The sequence below is a fragment of the Anas acuta genome, chromosome 2 (assembly GCF_963932015.1).
Source record: "Anas acuta chromosome 2, bAnaAcu1.1, whole genome shotgun sequence".
Classification (NCBI taxonomy): domain Eukaryota; kingdom Metazoa; phylum Chordata; class Aves; order Anseriformes; family Anatidae; genus Anas; species Anas acuta.
The window spans coordinates 107,944,605-107,962,477 of record NC_088980.1 but is presented as its reverse complement, the minus strand read 5'-3'; the positions used below and the strand labels follow the sequence as shown (position 1 = coordinate 107,962,477).

The 17,873-nt window shown below is 36.6% G+C and overlaps 1 protein-coding gene across 13 annotated transcripts in view; it reads right to left on the bottom strand.

Annotated features, from left to right (window-relative positions):
- Positions 1-17,873, bottom strand: part of PTPRM (protein tyrosine phosphatase receptor type M) — a 468,093-nt gene that overhangs the window by 172,805 nt on the left and 277,415 nt on the right. For 8 of the 13 annotated variants that reach the window (XM_068671589.1, XM_068671590.1, XM_068671592.1 and 5 more), the window contains exons 12-14: positions 7,338-7,611; positions 6,161-6,197; positions 2,413-2,487 (exon numbers count right to left, since the gene is read on the bottom strand). In XM_068671589.1, the coding sequence (XP_068527690.1) occupies positions 2,413-2,487; positions 6,161-6,197; positions 7,338-7,611 (386 nt within the window). The remainder of the gene's footprint in view (positions 1-2,412; positions 2,488-6,160; positions 6,198-7,337; positions 7,612-17,873) is intronic. The other 5 variants (XM_068671596.1, XM_068671602.1, XM_068671597.1 and 2 more) reach the window with 1 other exon arrangement.

Here is a 17,873-nt window from a genome sequence, read left to right as displayed (position 1 = left end):
ATTATGCAAGAAACATCAACTTCCCACCAGAAAAAAGAAAAAAAAAGAAAGAAAATCACTCTCCTGCCCTCTCCACCACCAATTACATATCTCCTCAAATGCTAAAAGACAAAAGCAATTTCTTGATCCCAAACTTTGGTGCTGGGTGAAGAGGCGAGGAAAAGGCATTGAACAGAAAATGCTCTGTAATATTATTTAACAGTTACAGCTGTAAGCCTTGTAGTAACTGCAGTTGGCAATAGTCCTATGATTTCCACAAAAATAAATCATTTTACATGTAGATCCTTTCCACAGTCTGGGAGTTTGTAGGAGAAACATGTTGGGAGGATGTGCATCATTCCCTGTTCCCTCGTGCCCACTCCAGCATGTGTGAATCTCCTTTAAGAATATCTTTGGGTTCCTCCAGCACATTGCAGATACCATTACTATCCTCAACTCAGAAAGCCTGAATGAGGGGTCCCTGCCCAGTATGTCTCTGTAGAAAAGCATGAATTGTCGTGGGAACAACCACAGGTGCTGGGTGAAAGGTTTCTTCACTCCTTATTAAAGTTACAGCAACTGAGGAGGATGAAGCTTCCCTTTTCATCACATGGTCTTTTAAATACATTTCACAGACAGCTCTGAATGCTCTTTGCTGCAATTGTTCGATACTTTATCTTTCACTATACAAAGTTAGTCTCTGGTACAATAGATACATTTATTTAAAAATAAATAAATAAATAAATAAGTCACAGACCTGACAGACAACCAAAGTGCCAATGCTATGCACCACCAGTGACAAAGCAAATACTTTCCTAAATGTCCTATGCTAGCTGTTACATATGTTCTCTCATTTTTTAACTACCATAGACAATCTCCTCTTGTGGAACAGGTCTGTTTCTGGGGGTCCCTGTTGATACTCAATTTTGCATTAAAAAAAAAAAGAAGAAAAAAAGAAAAAAGGGAAGAAGATAGAGAAGAAAAATATTTAATCCTCCATATGTAAAAACCTATAAACTTATTTTAATCCTGTGATGAACAAAACTTGCTGAAGTTCAAGGATACATAAGGGATGCTATTTGCCTCTTCAAAGCTCTACTTTGCAAGTAAAAAAAATGAGCTATAAATATGTACGTGGACAGAGCTTCTGACAGAGCACCAACAAGAACAGGCTAGTACCTCCTACCATAATCAACGTATCTCATTCTGGGTAGTTCATATGTTATTACATAATACTATTAAACATGCAACAATTTTTTCCTGATTGATATAGCAACTTGGGCGTTATGTATCACTCAGCTTAGTCATTATAACCCATATCACAGCACTAAAAGTTATAGTAAGCATGCCACTAATCCTCTTTTCTTGGGCCGAATCATTTACCTGTCTCTTGTTGACTATTGCAGTATCCAAATAACTAAGGATCTGAACTCGTCTTGTCCCTCAGATGCCCCTGTAGCAATATTTACATGCTCCCCAAGTAACTATGCCAGTATTCTTGAAAAGGTCAATGATTTTATCATATGCTAAATGCTGATGGACTAGGTCTAACTTCCCCTCCTACATATTCCATTAAACTCACCTTAGATCTTAGAGATTATTTTAGTGCTCTTTGCTTCTGTATGAAAATAAAAAGGCTTGCAAATCCCAGAAAAGCTTTACACGTGTGTTTATGCACCAACAAAATGAATTATTTCCCCAGGTTCATAAAGATTTTTATACATTCAGAACTGGCCTTCAAGCCACACTGAGCCCACAGTAATTGTGTCACTTGTGTACTAAGTTTACTTAGACAATTAGACTTAAAAACCTTACAGATTTGTTCATTTTTATGTCTTACATTGCAGGTTATTTTGCTTTAAGCCTAGAATGCATGTATGACATAATTATGAGGGAGTCTGTTTTACTTTTTTTTTTTTTAAATTTTATGCACATTGAAATGCTGCCAGAAAATACGACCTTCCCAACACACTGCAGAAAAAATAATTAATACAATATCTTTGTCCTAGCTTACACATGCAACTCATGAACCTAAAATAAATGCTTTAGATATTCTTGTGTCTTGATCTAATAACATAGAAAAAAAATAAACAGGCACACAGATATATGTCTATATTCAAACTGTGATTGAATTTATGGATGGAGCAAGGCTAGATCTCTTTACAAAATCAGGCTTGAAGGAACATTCCACAGATCACACACACAATGGAAACATGCAGCGGAGTTGTACATACAGGGATGTGTGTGTATGTCTTGGTGCCAAGCACACAATTTTATTTAATTGAGCCGAAGAAAAAAATTCCAAACAAAAAGAAACTTTTTAACACAGAGAACTATTTATGAGCAGAGAATGAAGAAATCATCAGGAAAAAGGAGCCAAGGAAAATGAGACAAAAATGGGCATGATAACTTGTCTATACTTGAACATCTGACCTGTTAGTTGGTCGTCGCCTGCAGCAGGGGCGATGCGAATGTATGGTGTTGTAAGCTGAGTCACGATTATCGCAGCTAAGGCAAAGGAAGATTTCCAGGTCAGCATGCATGAGGGAAAAAAAAGCCAGACTGAAGCTAGGCCAGCAAGAAGAATCTTGGTCAATAGTTTATTGTCTGAACTTCTTATAAACAAAAAAGGAAAAGAAAAAAAAAACACCCACAAGTTCCTTTTCATCCTCAGTTGCTGTTAGTTTGGTTATTTTGCAAATTAATGAGCTTTTGTATGTGACTTACAGGAAGAGGACTCAAAGCACATTATTTACAAATAACGTGTTTGAGGAAACTGGAGACTGTCTGGCTTTACTAGTTGCAGCACTGGGCTTTCTAAGTGAAAATTAACTGCCTATTCAGATTTTTCTAATCTTAACTTCTCTGTGTAATTTTTAATAATTTCTCTCTCTCTCTCTTTTTTTTGTTTTCTCATATATTTTTCCTATATTTCTTGTTAAGGTAATTTTCATGTAAGATGTTCTTGAGCTAGCTTAGATTCATTTCCGTTCTACCTGTTTAGGTCTTTATTCCGAAAATGCACACACTAACCATGTACTTAACATTCAGCTTACACAGAAGGACCACTGACAGTCATCATGCTTTGAGTTAGGTGTGCATACAACTGTTTGAGGTCCAAGTTTTACATGTGTTCATGTTTTACCACTAAGACAAGAAAAAGCTGAAAAACCCAAATTGTCTGTGTGCCTCGAGTATTCTGAATTTTCTCTAACAATCCCTGACTGGTACATGTAACTATTAGCATGGCTCACAGTAATAAAGTACTAGATTTCTTTGTTTGCCAGCAGTTCTATGATTGTCTCTAAATGGTTAAGCACACTATGATACATATATATTAAGAAATATAAAAAAAAATTAAAAGGTCAGATCCAACATGATGCAGCTGGAGAATGATGCAAAGAAAAAATATTGGAAAATTAAGGAGAAAATTATATGAAAGATCACTAATTTACATAGAACAGCCTGGGTGCTATTAGAAATGTGGCAACGAGTGAGGAAAATAGATCATCTACCATCTGCAGACAATTAAACTCAAAACTGCTGCTGCATAATATTTTGAAATATCCCTCTGCAACACTGAAATGCAGTGTTGATAGTAGCTGCTAGAGTACTGTTGCTATTGGATTTAAAATATTATAATATCCTTTTCTCTCTCATAATTAATGAAAGCCTTCCAATATTGCAAAATTAGAACAATAATGTCTCCCTCTTGAGAACTGAAATCCTAGGAGATAACCAAGATGTCTCTATCCAGACAGTGTTGTAAGTCATATCAGGAAATATAGTCTTAATATAAATCACAAAACACCACAAAGTTGATAGCAATAAACTTGGAGGGGTTTTGGAATGTTTTCAACTTTGTCTGCTGAGATTTTACAATCATTTAGCTTGAAGAAAGAGTAGGTATATGAAAGCCATATTTCAAGCAAAATACGACAACCTTTATTACCACTGGTATGAAAATCTCTTCTTGATTTTTGTTTGTTTGTTTGTTTAATTATCTTGTCAAAAATAATGGGAGTGGAAACCCTGCAGTCTCCACATTTGTATATACACCAAATACTCACAGAGGTCCTAGAAGGCTTTCTCTATAGAAAACTAAGAACACAAGGCTCTGCATCATCAGAATATGCTGTCAGATGCTTCTCCAAACAAAGTCAGTGGCAAAGGTTCCCTCTGACTTTAGCAGAAGCCGGAGGAAAACAAAACCCAATATTCTGATCCTAAATTACAATCACAATTATTGGAATCAGGATTTTTATATGATCTCTAAAAAGGTGGTGGTGAGTGAATGTGGACAGAAGGGGGCTGAGAACGGGACACCACGGCGGATGTGGTGACTTCTGACCTACAGACAGTAAGCATTTTTGCTACTTTTTCTACTCCACGTGTGGTAAGTCCACAGAGGGGACAGAAGTCTGCTTTTCTCTGTGGGATCCACAGGGAAAAAAACCCTCTGCAAATAGGTATGATTAATATTGTATTACAATATGTCACAGTCTACATTTTATTTAAACATATATATATATAATTTAAAAATATAATAGAGACATTTGGTTTATAAGCATGATGATAAGTGCTTTACAGAAGCCCACCCAGAAAGTTTAGCACCAGGAGCTATAAATGCCTTTGAGGACACTTCTGACTTCAATGTTCTCACAACAACCACTTGCATTATTTTAAAGGTTTCAAAAAGGTATTATGAAAAATTCTGAAACAGGCTTTCAGAGAAAAAAAGTACGGGGATTTGTTTGAAATAAAAGCTGCGTTTCTCACATCTCCATTGCCAAACGTGTTACCTTGTTGCTATGGAAGCTATTCCAATTCATGAAGTTACCCTCAGTTCTTAAATGAGAGAGTAAAATTTTTCAGCCAGTCAAGTAATTGAAATAGCTGAACATCCATTAGTGATTAGGAATACAAATCTTCAAATAATCTAAAACCCATTCCCTAATCACTTATCACAGTTTGTGAGGTAATGTAATCCATTCCTGGTAACACTGAAACTCCCAGAAAACAACACAGGATTCCATTTTAACCTGAAATTAATCGCTTTTATGTTTTATTAGGTTAGTGAAGATATTTGAAAGCTGGCTAAGTTTTAATAAGCAGTCAGTTAGTAAATTAGAAATGAAACTACTCCTTTTGTTTTTGAAAAAAATAGGAAGAGACACAAAAAGTGCATTGTCACATTGGGGAAGATCCAGCCATTCAACAGGGGAAACTGCATGCTAACATTTCAGTTACTTTAAGTAAAGAAATCCTCATCCATCATATTTAGATGTCAAGGGAATCAAGGAGGAGCCAGTTATATTAAGGACAGTCACTAGGGGACACGCATGATTTCCCAAAAGCAATAGTGGCACAGGGATGAATTTTTTTGGTGTCATATTCTTACCAGGTGCCCAAACTGCATGGCAGCGTTATCTGTTCCTACTCAGCAGTAATTCCTTTCCTGTTCCTCTGCTACAATCTCCACACAACCATACTATTCCAGCACTTCTTTTTCATGCCTTGAAGCTGGCACCAGCTAGAGGTGCTAAAAAGATGAGACTACAAAGATAATCACAGACAAGTTCCTAGCCTTCAGAGTTAAATGTATCAGCAATATGTTTATCTTTCCTGTTTGGGGATCAACCTTCTAGTGGCACTGCCTCAATTATACCAACTTGTCTCATAAATGGTAGCATGATGTGCTGACATTCCAATAAACAGAGCTGTTCTGTACCATGAAAATGAAGAACATGATTTCTCCGTTTTTCTTTTATCAAGCAATAAAGATAAGATAATTGCTTATGAGTAAGGGGTGAAAAAACATTTTCACTACTAATGAATATGCAGCTAGCATGCACGCCGTAATTGGCAATTTTACAAATCTGTTATATATAAAAATTTCCAAACTGTTTATTGTGAGATCATATAAAAACCCACAGAATATATTTAAAAAATACATGTTCAAGTAAACAACTAAAAACTAGCAACACATTTATTATTAAGAATAAACAAACAAACAAACTTCCTAAATCTCAGCTAGAGATGCAAATGAATCCTTTAAAATTCTGGGATAGGTTTCGTGATGCCTTTTAGCAATAGAAACATTTCTGGAAGCTTGCAAAGACCATGTGAAGGAAAGGTCAACAGACCAGAATACAGAATACATGACATAATATGAACATACCTTTTGTGGCTACCCTGACGCAGTCGATTTTGGTTTCCTGTGTCAAATAAAGAGGAAAAAGGTCACATCTTTTGTTTCTAAGCACAGAAATTCATCCATGATTCTTTTCTTGAAAGTATTGATAAAATGTGAGGGAAGTGTTTATTTTATGTTCCTCATTACGTATTTAACTGGTTATTAAGCAACTCCAATGTGCTTTCATGGTATGGACAAATACTGCTTCAGGATGTTACATAAACATTTCAGTTAACGTTCCTCTGAAAGTAGAAAATACATGAAAGATTCTCAAAAGCACAGACAAGCGTTCAGCTTTTTCCTTTGGCAACTTAATGACCTTGGGAGATTTTTCTTTTTCTTACAGATAAGTATAGTTCTAAGCATCATGCTAGACAATTTTAGAAAGAAAAAATAATCAATGGTGTTTCACATTTCTGCACTGTCAGTGCACTGTGAAAGAGGGACCATTATGGTTTCTGGCAGAAAACATTTCCAGGCTGTCAGCACAGACAGCCAAAACTTATCAAGAACTGAAGGGCTCTGGGTAGGTCTGTGCAGGAAATGAAAAACAATTCCAGGAAGAATTAGCCTGATGAAACATGATCTGTGAAGGCCTTTTTAAAAACTTTTCATTTCAGTTCCATCTACTTATTTTTCTTTTACTGTTTGCAGAAAGGGTAAAAAAAAAATAATAAATTCTAATTCAGTCAGGGCAACCAAATGAGAAAATAGGAGCTGAACACGTTATAAGCTAATGTAATGGGGTTGGACAGGCCAAGACAGATGTGCTAAAACCCACAATCAAGTTTGGCTTAAACTTAACGAAAGGAATCACAATACTCTTCTCTTTAAAGCAAGAAAACAAAAAGAAAATGGAAAGAAAAAAAAGCTGATCAACCAGGTTCATTGGACAGCTTTTAGATAATGACAGAATGATAACACACTGCTTTGCCTGCTCACTATTGACAAAAATGTGCTGTTTTCCCCTCCTCTTTCCCGTAACCTTTAATCATTAAGCAATACCGTGTCAGGAAAACTGTCAGTTTTAAAATTTGGTGTGTTAAATTTCACGGTTACTTCATTTTCTCATTAGCAATTACACTGGGCACCTTGCTAGTTGGCACCGATCATCTATTTTCACTTACGTAGTGTATAAAACCACACCTGCAATAAGGCTTACCCCATTGGCTCTGCTAGCAGCTTGAAAATAGATGCTGTAGCTCTTATGAGGAAGAAGAGGAGTGTTCCAGAAACCACTGTAGGTTTTGTTATCACCAATAGTAAAAGGCTGAGCTGCTTGTAAACCATTGGCTGGAAACTCTGCAGCAAAGTAGTACTGGGAATTCAAAAGTGAGGCATTCTGGAAATGAATGGGCACTGGATAGCACTTCAGGATCTCAGTTGTCTTTTTGGTCCTCCGTGGGCGTTCCTCTTCAACAACTATTTGATAAACACTAAGAGTGCAGAAAGGAAAGAAAACAAACAAACAAAAATCTGGGTTATTTTAAGACATGGGTAGTCGATTCATTCTAAGACCATAATATAGAATACCAGTACTCATGAAAAAGGATATATACCACTAAAAAGCAAAGGACACTGGAAGAAAATGTCATTCTGGTATTCACGTATATGAATTTATGGAATAGATTCATGCTTTCAGATATGTGCATTTTGCTTTGCAAAAATAAAGTTATCCATACACACCACAGCTCTTCATACAGCAAATGCACAGAACACTTTCTCTCTTGTACTTGAACAACTCTCTTGTACAGAAAAAGCTTTCTTGATTAGTGCTATAGAATAGCATTAAGTATTATTTTGTTCACAGAAATAACTGTTAAGCTATAGAATCCATCTTCTAACCTGTTTATCTTCTCTAAATAAAATGAAATAATAAGATAATAATGAATAAATAAATTACAAAGAGACAGGCAACAGTGTTTTCTTAACTGTTGACATTATAACTATTTATAAAAGCACACAGAGTAAATTACAGTCTTTTAAAATTTTGGTGGCATATTGACTGTTCCTGAGCAAGAACGAAGTACTTTTTGATGGATGTTATTTTCACTCAGCAAAGCACTTTTAACATATCTTAGTGATAACCATGTTTTTGAGCGTTTCTGCATTTGGCAAAGCAATTCAGTCTGTACTTGTATGCTTCACTGTACTGGGACCTAGAGGGAACAGTCCATTCTTCTCCACTGTAAAGGTGCGGTGGACATTCAAGCAGGAACAAAGAAATAGTGATTTCTGCTGTATATGCAAACAGTGAAATCATTATACCCTTGCAGTTGCTATAAAAGTCTGAGTCAGTGCTTTCAGATTTGTGAATTGGGAAGTCCATGTCTCTAAAGAGGACTTGCTTGCGAGTTTATTGCTTCACTGGGGACCAGTGATTCTTAATCATTACTTGTCTCCTGGAGTCTCAAATCTGAATAAGCAAGTCAGTACAAGTAACCGATGTTAAAGCGACAATGCGCCACAGTTTTGCATGTCAGCTACATTTACTTTATTTATACAATTTATGATATTTCAAGTCCCTAATTCATAAAACCCAGCAATCTCTGGGTAGGGTATGCTCCTTCATGAGGAAACAGCCACACAGCCTGCTGACCTGTTGTCCCCACTCCACCACCTGCAGGTAGACGCATCATTCTGCCCAAAGTACCAGGATGCTCGCGCTGGGCCTCCGTGGGTCAGTCTGGACCAAACAGGGCTCATTAAGCCTAGTCATATATAAGCACAACCGTGCCTATTCCCCTTCTGAAGGAAAAGTTGCTTTAGAAATAAAAGAGCTGCCTTTGTGCAGTCACCACGCCAGCTCATGCCCACTGTGCTCCTGCACCTGCTGGGGCTCCGCTTCCTCAGCTGCTCTGAGCGGTGGCATGGGTGTCTCTAAGCCCCTGCAATCTTTACTGCCACGTTACTGACTCAGAGCACGACCTGCCTAACATAACGTTGCTGCCCTCACACTGCCTTTGCATGCTTAGGCAATGCTATGTGCTTGTACAGCTACAAGCCCTAGAACTGGACGAGACAGGGAGTGCAACACTGAGAAAGGTGCGACAGCTTTGGATACGAAAGATCATCTCTACAGGAGTGGCATTGCTGTGTTTTGATTTGTCTGGGGAAACCCAGTTATTAACACCCAGGAATGGCTACAGATGGAAAAAAAAATAAAGGACTGCAATGATGTTTTGATGATGGCCTTAATAGTAAATATGTAATGTTGCAGAAATCAGAATCTCAGTCATACACCAGGACAGCACTAAGCTAGATCTGCAGAGTCTTCGTACCTGATTATCACCAATTCTCTTGGCCCTTTTACTACTTTTTTGTTTGTGTGGTTGTGCTTGTTTGTTAAACAGAACAAGCCCTATTCACTGTTTTTAAGACTTAACATCTCCAGCAGGAGACACTGCACTTCCTACGCTCACAAAAAATGCCCAGAAAGTGAACAGAGCTCTTACTACCTCTTATTGTGCTTAAATTAGACCTTCGTTGGGGTGGACATTGTGTTTAATATTAACCTTAAGTGTCTTCATGAAGACGTCTACACATCTGTAAACTCCCATTAAAGTCAGTGGAGCTTAGAAAGCTGTTCAGTTGACCCCAAAAAAGGTACCTGCTGGCTGGTCGAGTCTTTAAGGTCTGCTGTCTAGACAGATTAGCTTTCCACTGACTGTAGTAATATTCATCTCACATTGAGAAATCTCTAAGGACACCTAATTTTAGATGTTTTAATCTGAAACTGAACCCCATGCAGAAATCTATCTGTGTATAAGTAAAATTAGGTACAGCCATGGAGACAAACAGTTGCCTTCAGGGCCCACTTGGAGACCAACGTCTGTACATTCTGCAGCTCTGTAAAATGAAGCCTACGTGTCTAACAGAAAGATTTTCATTAGCTGATTAATTCCATGCTGAGTAGTAAATGAAGGTCAATATATGGCAACCTTTCTGTGATCCTATGAGAACCGATCTGTTAAAACTAACCATGGAGTATCTAAGCTTAAAAACTAATCAGTCGCTACAGTCATGTTTTTTCTCTTCCAAATCAACATTTGATATGATTTTAGCATTTAATTTTCTAGAACAAAACACAGTTGCTTAGAAGTAGGATTTCAAGCTACTCTGAAGAGAGAGTGTTGACTCCTCTAGCTACTAATTTACAGTCAATCTACAGTAAATACTGTTTGAGAATTGGAGCATTGGGGAAAAAAAAAATAGAGTAATGTAAACTTCTGCTCTTGCAAGGCATGAAACCAAACACACCTGCCTTATACCACAGCAAAGACAAGAATCCCTCGTTCTCACTGAGGCAGGACAGATATTACACTAAGTTTTGGATTTGGCCAGCAGCTTTCAGCAGAATATTGTTACCTTTTTTATAGTATCAGGACTGAATGAAAGAAGGACCTCAGACCAGACTAAGTAATGTGACTTGTTTCAGTATTGGTTGAGATGTGTATCCTTTTCATTTTTCACTCAGTGATTACAACTAAAGACTGCAGATATTTTAGGGACAAACCTGTCATTAAAATGCTCCTTTTCCTCCTGCAATTCGTATTAGTTATATTGCATGCACTCTCCTTGTATATTACATTTTAAATGCCTGCCATCTATTCATCTTCAGATACATTAAAGAAAGAGCTACGTTGACTGGAGCTATTTCAAACTCAAGATGCCTTTTCATCCTTACTCCGCAAGACAAATTAGATTTGCAAGCATCTAGACCTCAAATCTATTTGCTCTTTAATAATTTAAGAACTAAAAGGTCAAGCAGCTCTTTTCTGTTCCCCTTTATCAAAGTCCAAGTGCTAATGAAAAATAACTAAATCCTATCTGCTGCCCATTTGCCACATACTGCTGTTTCTCTGATGTAAATTAACACATTATAAGCACCTGGGTCAATGGAAACCTGACAGAACTTCTTGAGTGATATGTTTTACATTTGTATAAGTGAGATCATCTTGCTAACGAATTTTAAAAAATTACTCCAATTACAATTATAATCCAAAAGCTTTCTATAATTCTTATTGTTAAAATTGCTTTCTTTAATACGTAACAGCTCAATTGCCTATGCTGAAAAGGGTTCAAGTCTAATAAATTGAGCTAGCACTGCATCAGAACTCTATTATTCCTTGGAGGTATTAGTCATATTTCCTGCTTATTTGAAGTTGCATTATTCCTTTTCCACACCTCTACATTTCAGAGGATAAAGTCTTCCTACCTGTAATCCAAAAAATAAAATCTACACTATAGTGAAAGGTGCTGAAAGTGTATCAGCTATTGGTAGGACTTAAATTGAACTTTCTGAAGGAAAGAAATGTCATTTGAGTTTAATTCACATTATGCAGTTCTACTGTAGAATTCCAATGCCTTGGAAATTGAACACAAAACCTACTTTCATATAAGCTGAAACTTAGTGTTGCATCAAAAAAGGAACACATGATAACTATTGTTAACTTTAAGACTAAGCATTTCAAATTTGGGGATTAAAAAAGGTATCTGGAAAAAAGAAAAAAATAATGCAATTTTTAAACTGTTTTTTAACAATTACAAAACGTTTCCAAATTTAAATGATTATACAGAGATACAGATCTAAACATAATGAGGACTGTAATTTTGGTTAGCAATTAGACATACCAGGCTTCTCAGATATTTACTGAAACTGGCTTGCTTAAATTAAAATGATTTCTCAATGCCTCCTAAATATACATTTATTTTTTTTTTTCAGACAAAGCTGAAAAAAAGACATGAAAGACGAAAGAAGATATTTTAGTACATTAATTGAAGCTGCTAAGAACATTTAGATATTGGAAAAATGAACCAAACATATGGCACTGAAACAACTCAAAAGAAGACTTAAGTATATATATACATCTGTTCTTAAGTACATGAAATGTTGGGTGTTAGTTACTTACTGAATCAGGAATTATTCTACATTACTGGAATGCAATAAATCAAATCAGTATTTAATCAAAGTCTCATTCAAAGAGACGAAGCCATTTTCCAGAAAGGCCTACTGGATACAAGAATGGATTTCAGGATTCTTAATCCATAAGTCCTTTAGATGTACTAGTTGTGTATTTCCTATTTCCTATCACTTGAAACTGATGGATTTGTAATTACAACTCCACCAAAACTAATTCCAAATTGAAAACAAAGGGGAAAGAAGCTTGATTACTTCATGCTTGAAATATCTGCACCTTTTTTTCTCTCTTAAATGGTCTTGATGCTTCACCTAATTGGATGCAATTTGTTGAAGCCATCAGAAATGATATATATATATATATATATATATATATATATATAATTTTTATTTATTTTTTTACAGAAGAAAGATGGCCCAAGGATCTTAATCTGGACTAAGGTTATCTGGATTTATTTACTGGTATTAATACTACCTTTGTTTGTGATCCTAGGCAAGTAAACAGTTTTGTGCCTCAGTTTTCTAGCTGTAAAATGGAACTGGGAAAAGTTTCTTACTCTCTCTGGACTGTTCAAGACCTTCTTTTATATTATCCTTGAATATATATATACATTTCTAGGTAATGTACAAAGCCTGCAAAGCTGTTCAGTTCCACTAACACTGTCCTGATAAGCTGTGTAAACTGTTGGGCTATTTTTGCAGACTTTATTAAGAGTGACACTGTGGAGTCTAATTTGATTTTTTCTGCTCTTTATGATAGGGCTTTTTGTAGTTTCATGCTTTTTTGTAAATATATTTAACTGGTACATTTTATAGATCTCTATCTTTCAACTTGCATGCATGCTTTCTTTTAATGACATCAGGTTGAAACAGTAGAATTACTTTTAATGTACATACTGACCATGATTTCACTTATTTATTCCTATAACCCTACTTTATCTGTAAGCTAGAATCACTTCACTGCATTCTTCTGCTAAGATACCAAAGTTACAATAGGTAGCAAAGTTAAGAAACCCCAAAACTGACTTGTTATCTCATTCTCATGTCCAGGAAAAATTCAATCACTCAAAACATAAAAGTCCACAGGGTCCCCATACTTTCACCAACAAGAAATTTCACCACTTATGTGAAGTGAAATTATGTTATGGAAGTTCTTCTAGCATGCTTGCCAGAGACACAGTCCTGCCATGTAAGCCTTAAGCACTTTTAAATAAGTTGCTTTATCCATGCCTTGTACCTAAAGCTTCATGTATCTTTGTATCTATATCTTCATATATCATGTGTTAAGCCACGAGGTTATTATTCAACACCGCTTCTTTTTAAAAAAAGGCAATCTTTGGACAAATTTTTTGGATATAGTCTTCAACATGTTCTTGATCTCTGACATCAGTTGTTTCTGATGTTCGTAAGTCATATCCATAGGGAGTAACACTGGAAATTTTGATCTATTCCTTTTTTGACACCTGCCCATACACTGTTTTATATTACTATAGTCCATGTGAAAACCAAAAACCTTAAATATTAAATTAAATATACCAGATATTATATGTAAACTATGTCTTGAAATAGAAAAGAGGTAAATTACTCTTTAAAGGACAGGATTTATAATTTATAGTTAGCAGGTAGGTAGAAGAAGGTTACTAAAGATTTCCACAAATTCTCTTCCTTCTGAGCAAGGCTCTGTGTTAATACAGGCGGTATTAAATAAAGGTGATAATGAATATCCCTGATTTACCAGGTGCCTCAGTGTTATCATGACTTCGGCTTTGCCAAGGGGTTGGAAGGTCTGGCAGCACATAATATATACTGACCAGAATATACTACAACTGCTGTCATTTTCAGTACAGACATGAAGTGAGTGAACCAACTGAGCAATAGTCCTGTCCCTCTGACCACAGTTGAATTGTGCACATTTTGTCGAAGGGCGAGGTGGATGTTGCTAAAACTACATGGTTTTTTTTTGTGCGTGTCAAACAGAGGCCACTTCTATATTCAAGATCAGCTTTTTTAGGCTGATGGGAGTGGGAGCAGGAATAATTGTTCCCAGGGAGGATACGTTCTTGGGATAAGGGTAGTCTGAAAGAACATAGAGTGTGCAGTTTATCTGGGAGAGGTGACTTTGCTTGTCCATGCATATGTGAAACTACGTCTATGAGACTCAATTTTTTTATTATTATTATTTTTGAAAGTGAATAGGCAACCGGTGGGATAGAGAGAAAATGAATGACTGTATAAACTTCAAGTTTAGGGAACAGGAGTAAGGAGTAAGAAGGAAAACCAGGCAATGTTGCAAATAATACTGGCCATACAGAAGCAATCAAAATTCTTGCAAATGCTCAAACTTAAGTACAGTAAACAAAAATGTTTTGTGCTAGTTACTTGTTGAAAGTTAAATGGAATAATTCTGCTTTCACACCTGGCTTTATTTTCTAATTTTGCAAACCTAGAGATAAGTCTGTTCTAGTTCTCCAACGCAGGATTTGTCTTCATTCTCAGGAAACACTATGACTAGCAACTAAAGTTTCCAGCCCGTGGCAAAAGTTCCATATTCAAATTGCAGAGAGCCACAAAACTTTCTGAATCAGACCTAGAGTGAACACAGCAGTGACTAATACAGTACAGCACCTCTATTGTCATGCAGGGAGCCCTATTTCTCAGATCAATCAAAACAAAAATACCTAAACAGCTGTAAAGGAGGAGATAAGACAGCTTAGGTTCAGCCCCTAAAGATACTGCCAAATGTAAACTCTCAGGTGTTGTAATAAAGCTTTATCTTCACAGACCTAAGTCCATTGGGGAACGGTATCTGGTTTTTAATGTAAAACTCCTAAGCTTCTTTGTCACTGTCCAACTCTTTCATATGGACAGTCTCAAAGACTTTAAAGTCAATATTTACAAAAGGGATTTTCTGGGAAAAAATACATCCAAGCAAATCTCTTTTTAGCATTCCTGTGTATATATACAGGAAATCCAGACAGGTCTCATGTAGGGACTACTATGTCACTGAAAGGTAAAGATATTTTGCTTGTTCTTTCCTCCAAGGATAGTCTCCAGGGGAGTATATGACAATGCATTCAGTTCCCTGGAGAACGAAAACACTTGCTATATGATATCTTAATTGCAGCAAAGTGAGATGTGCTCTGAAAGCGGTAAAGCATTAGTCATTGTAAGTTCATCATGGATTTAAATGTTTCTTCCAAACAAAAAAAAAAAAACCACCCTCTTTTGTGAATTTGGACTTTCTAGGATTTCAGGGAGACGCACGCCTGGGCTCCAAAAATTCTTAGAAGAAAATCTGAATGAAAGAAACATGAGACAATGACACACACTCCTTCTACCTTCTCGTGGCCAGATGGGTGCCACCTAATCTTGATGACATAGTGTAATTCATTATTTCCCTTAGTTCCTGATACAGATTCACTGTCTTAGAGAATCTAAGAACACTAAGTCAGGGGCAGAGAACATTCAGCAGATCTTTGGCCTTTTAATCTTAGACAATCATGAACCATTCATAAAATGTTTGTGAGGTGCTGTGAGTTTATGATTTTTTACATTTAGATTTAGTTAACGTAAATGATGACTCAACATACAATTTTGTATTGTTGGCAAATAAATCAAAGAGAGAAGGAGAGAGAGAAAAAAACACTTTTAAGGAATTCAGTTTGCAATATATATATATATATATTAAGGATAGTAAAAGATTGCAAACTTGCAAGTGGTAATAGTCTGTATTCCATCTCACAACATACAGTGTGCTCATGATAGCCTGCAGTTTTCACTTTCTCCAGTTCATCCTTTGCAAAATCAGTAAATTCAACACACATGGTAACCTACCCTTATTCAAAGCAAGTGTTAGCTCACTACTAGAACAGCGTACTAAAATTGATAAGAACCATTCGGTCAGCACTTATATAAATGGTGGCAATACATAACGCCAAAAATAACTGTGACACAAGAGCCTGCTCTACTTTAACACAGGTTCATTGATTGGCAAGGGAATCAAAACTTTATCCTAGCCTTCCTGGCCCACCCAAATCCTGGATAAATATTGATGAAACTTCCTTCCCTTCCCTTCCCTTCCCTTCCCTTCCCTTCCCTTCCCTTCCCTTCCCTTCCCTTCCCTTCCCTTCCCTTCCCTTCCCTTCCCTTCCCTTCCCTTCCCTTCCCTTCCCTTCCCTTCCCTTCCCTTCCCTTCCCTTCCCTTCCCTTCCCTTCCCTTCCCTTCCCTTCCCTTCCCTTCCCTTCCCTTCCCTTCCCTTCCCTTCCCTTCCCTTCCCTTCCCTTCCCTTCCCTTCCCTTCCCTTCCCTTCCCCTTTTCCATTTTCCATTTTCCATTTTCCATTTTCCTTCCTTCCTGTCTTTTCCCCCTGGGTATAGAGCCCTGTGGTTAATTATGTTTAATTATTTAAATACTAGTGCTCAATTAGGACCGACTTGGAAGTGAAACTACCACACTGCTACACAAGTTTAAGAGATTATGTTAGAATTAGGAAGAACAGGATGACATGGATCCAACTATGTCTCCGCAACATTTCTGCACCTGGAATTCCTTAATACCAAAATAGTTTCCCTACCCCTACTCTCCAAGTGCCTGACTACACTATATATTGATATAGTCAATTTGATGAGGGACAAAGTATTAGTAATTCTCTGTGCTTAGAAACAACCACATAATTCTACACATGTTTTTTCCTGTAAAGAAGCGTATACCTCCCTTTGTCACCGAGAAGGTAATTTTTTTTCTTCTTGTTTCTTCTGCTGAAAAAAATGCATTTTAAACCACTGCAGGCCTCAAGAAAAATGATGATCAGAAACAACTCACTTTTTCTGAACCACTTACATCCTCTCTGTTACTTGCACTCTCCACATTTAATATGGATTCATGTAAGGCTTCTTATTCTTCAAACTCCCAAATGTCACGAAAATATACATATTTTGTACATATTATGTAGTCCTGAACAGGATGTAGTGAGTGCAAAATGACAATAAAATTAAACCTACTTATAAAGGGACTATTTCACATGACTTCAAAGTAATTTTCTACATGTGTAACTAACACAAGAGAAGAGAGCATTTGGCTCTGTATTCATACATTCTCTCAGGCTTTAATGGTGTATTTGCTGGATGAGCAAGAGACATCTCTGATCATAGATCTCCCCCAATGTGCTCCATACTGTATCAATGAGATCTAGCTACTAAATACAGACTGCAAGTGACAAGCTAAGGAAGGCAACAGGAGGTGTATTTATTGCTATTTTTAGGGAAAGGTTTAGAATGAAGAGGCTGTGAGGACACATTGAAATAGTTTTAGCTTGCAGGTAGGTAACTGTGCATGTGAAAAGAGAAAGAAAACTGAGGAAACAAAACCAGGAAAAGACTGAGATGTAAGAATACAAAAGACTACTTATGGCTCTGCGCAGGAACATAGAGAAAGAAGAAAATAAAAAGGAAAAGAACAGGGAATATACTGAAAATAGGTTGAGATGTACCATAACCTTTGACAAAAAAGAAGTGAAAGAGAAAGCAGAAGGAGGAAAGTTAAAATAAAAATTAAGCCAATCTAAACCAGGTATGCTTTAAGCAAAGCATTTTGTAACAAGTTACATTCAGCTACTCTTTATAAATCACATGCAATATGTTTGTAAAAAGTGCTTGATTCCGTAATTACGTTATGAAATCATATCGTATACTTCTGTAAGATTAGGGGGGAAGGGGAGGAATAGTTTAACCAAGAATGGCTGCTACTAGATCTCTTTGTGTTCATGATGATCTACTGAC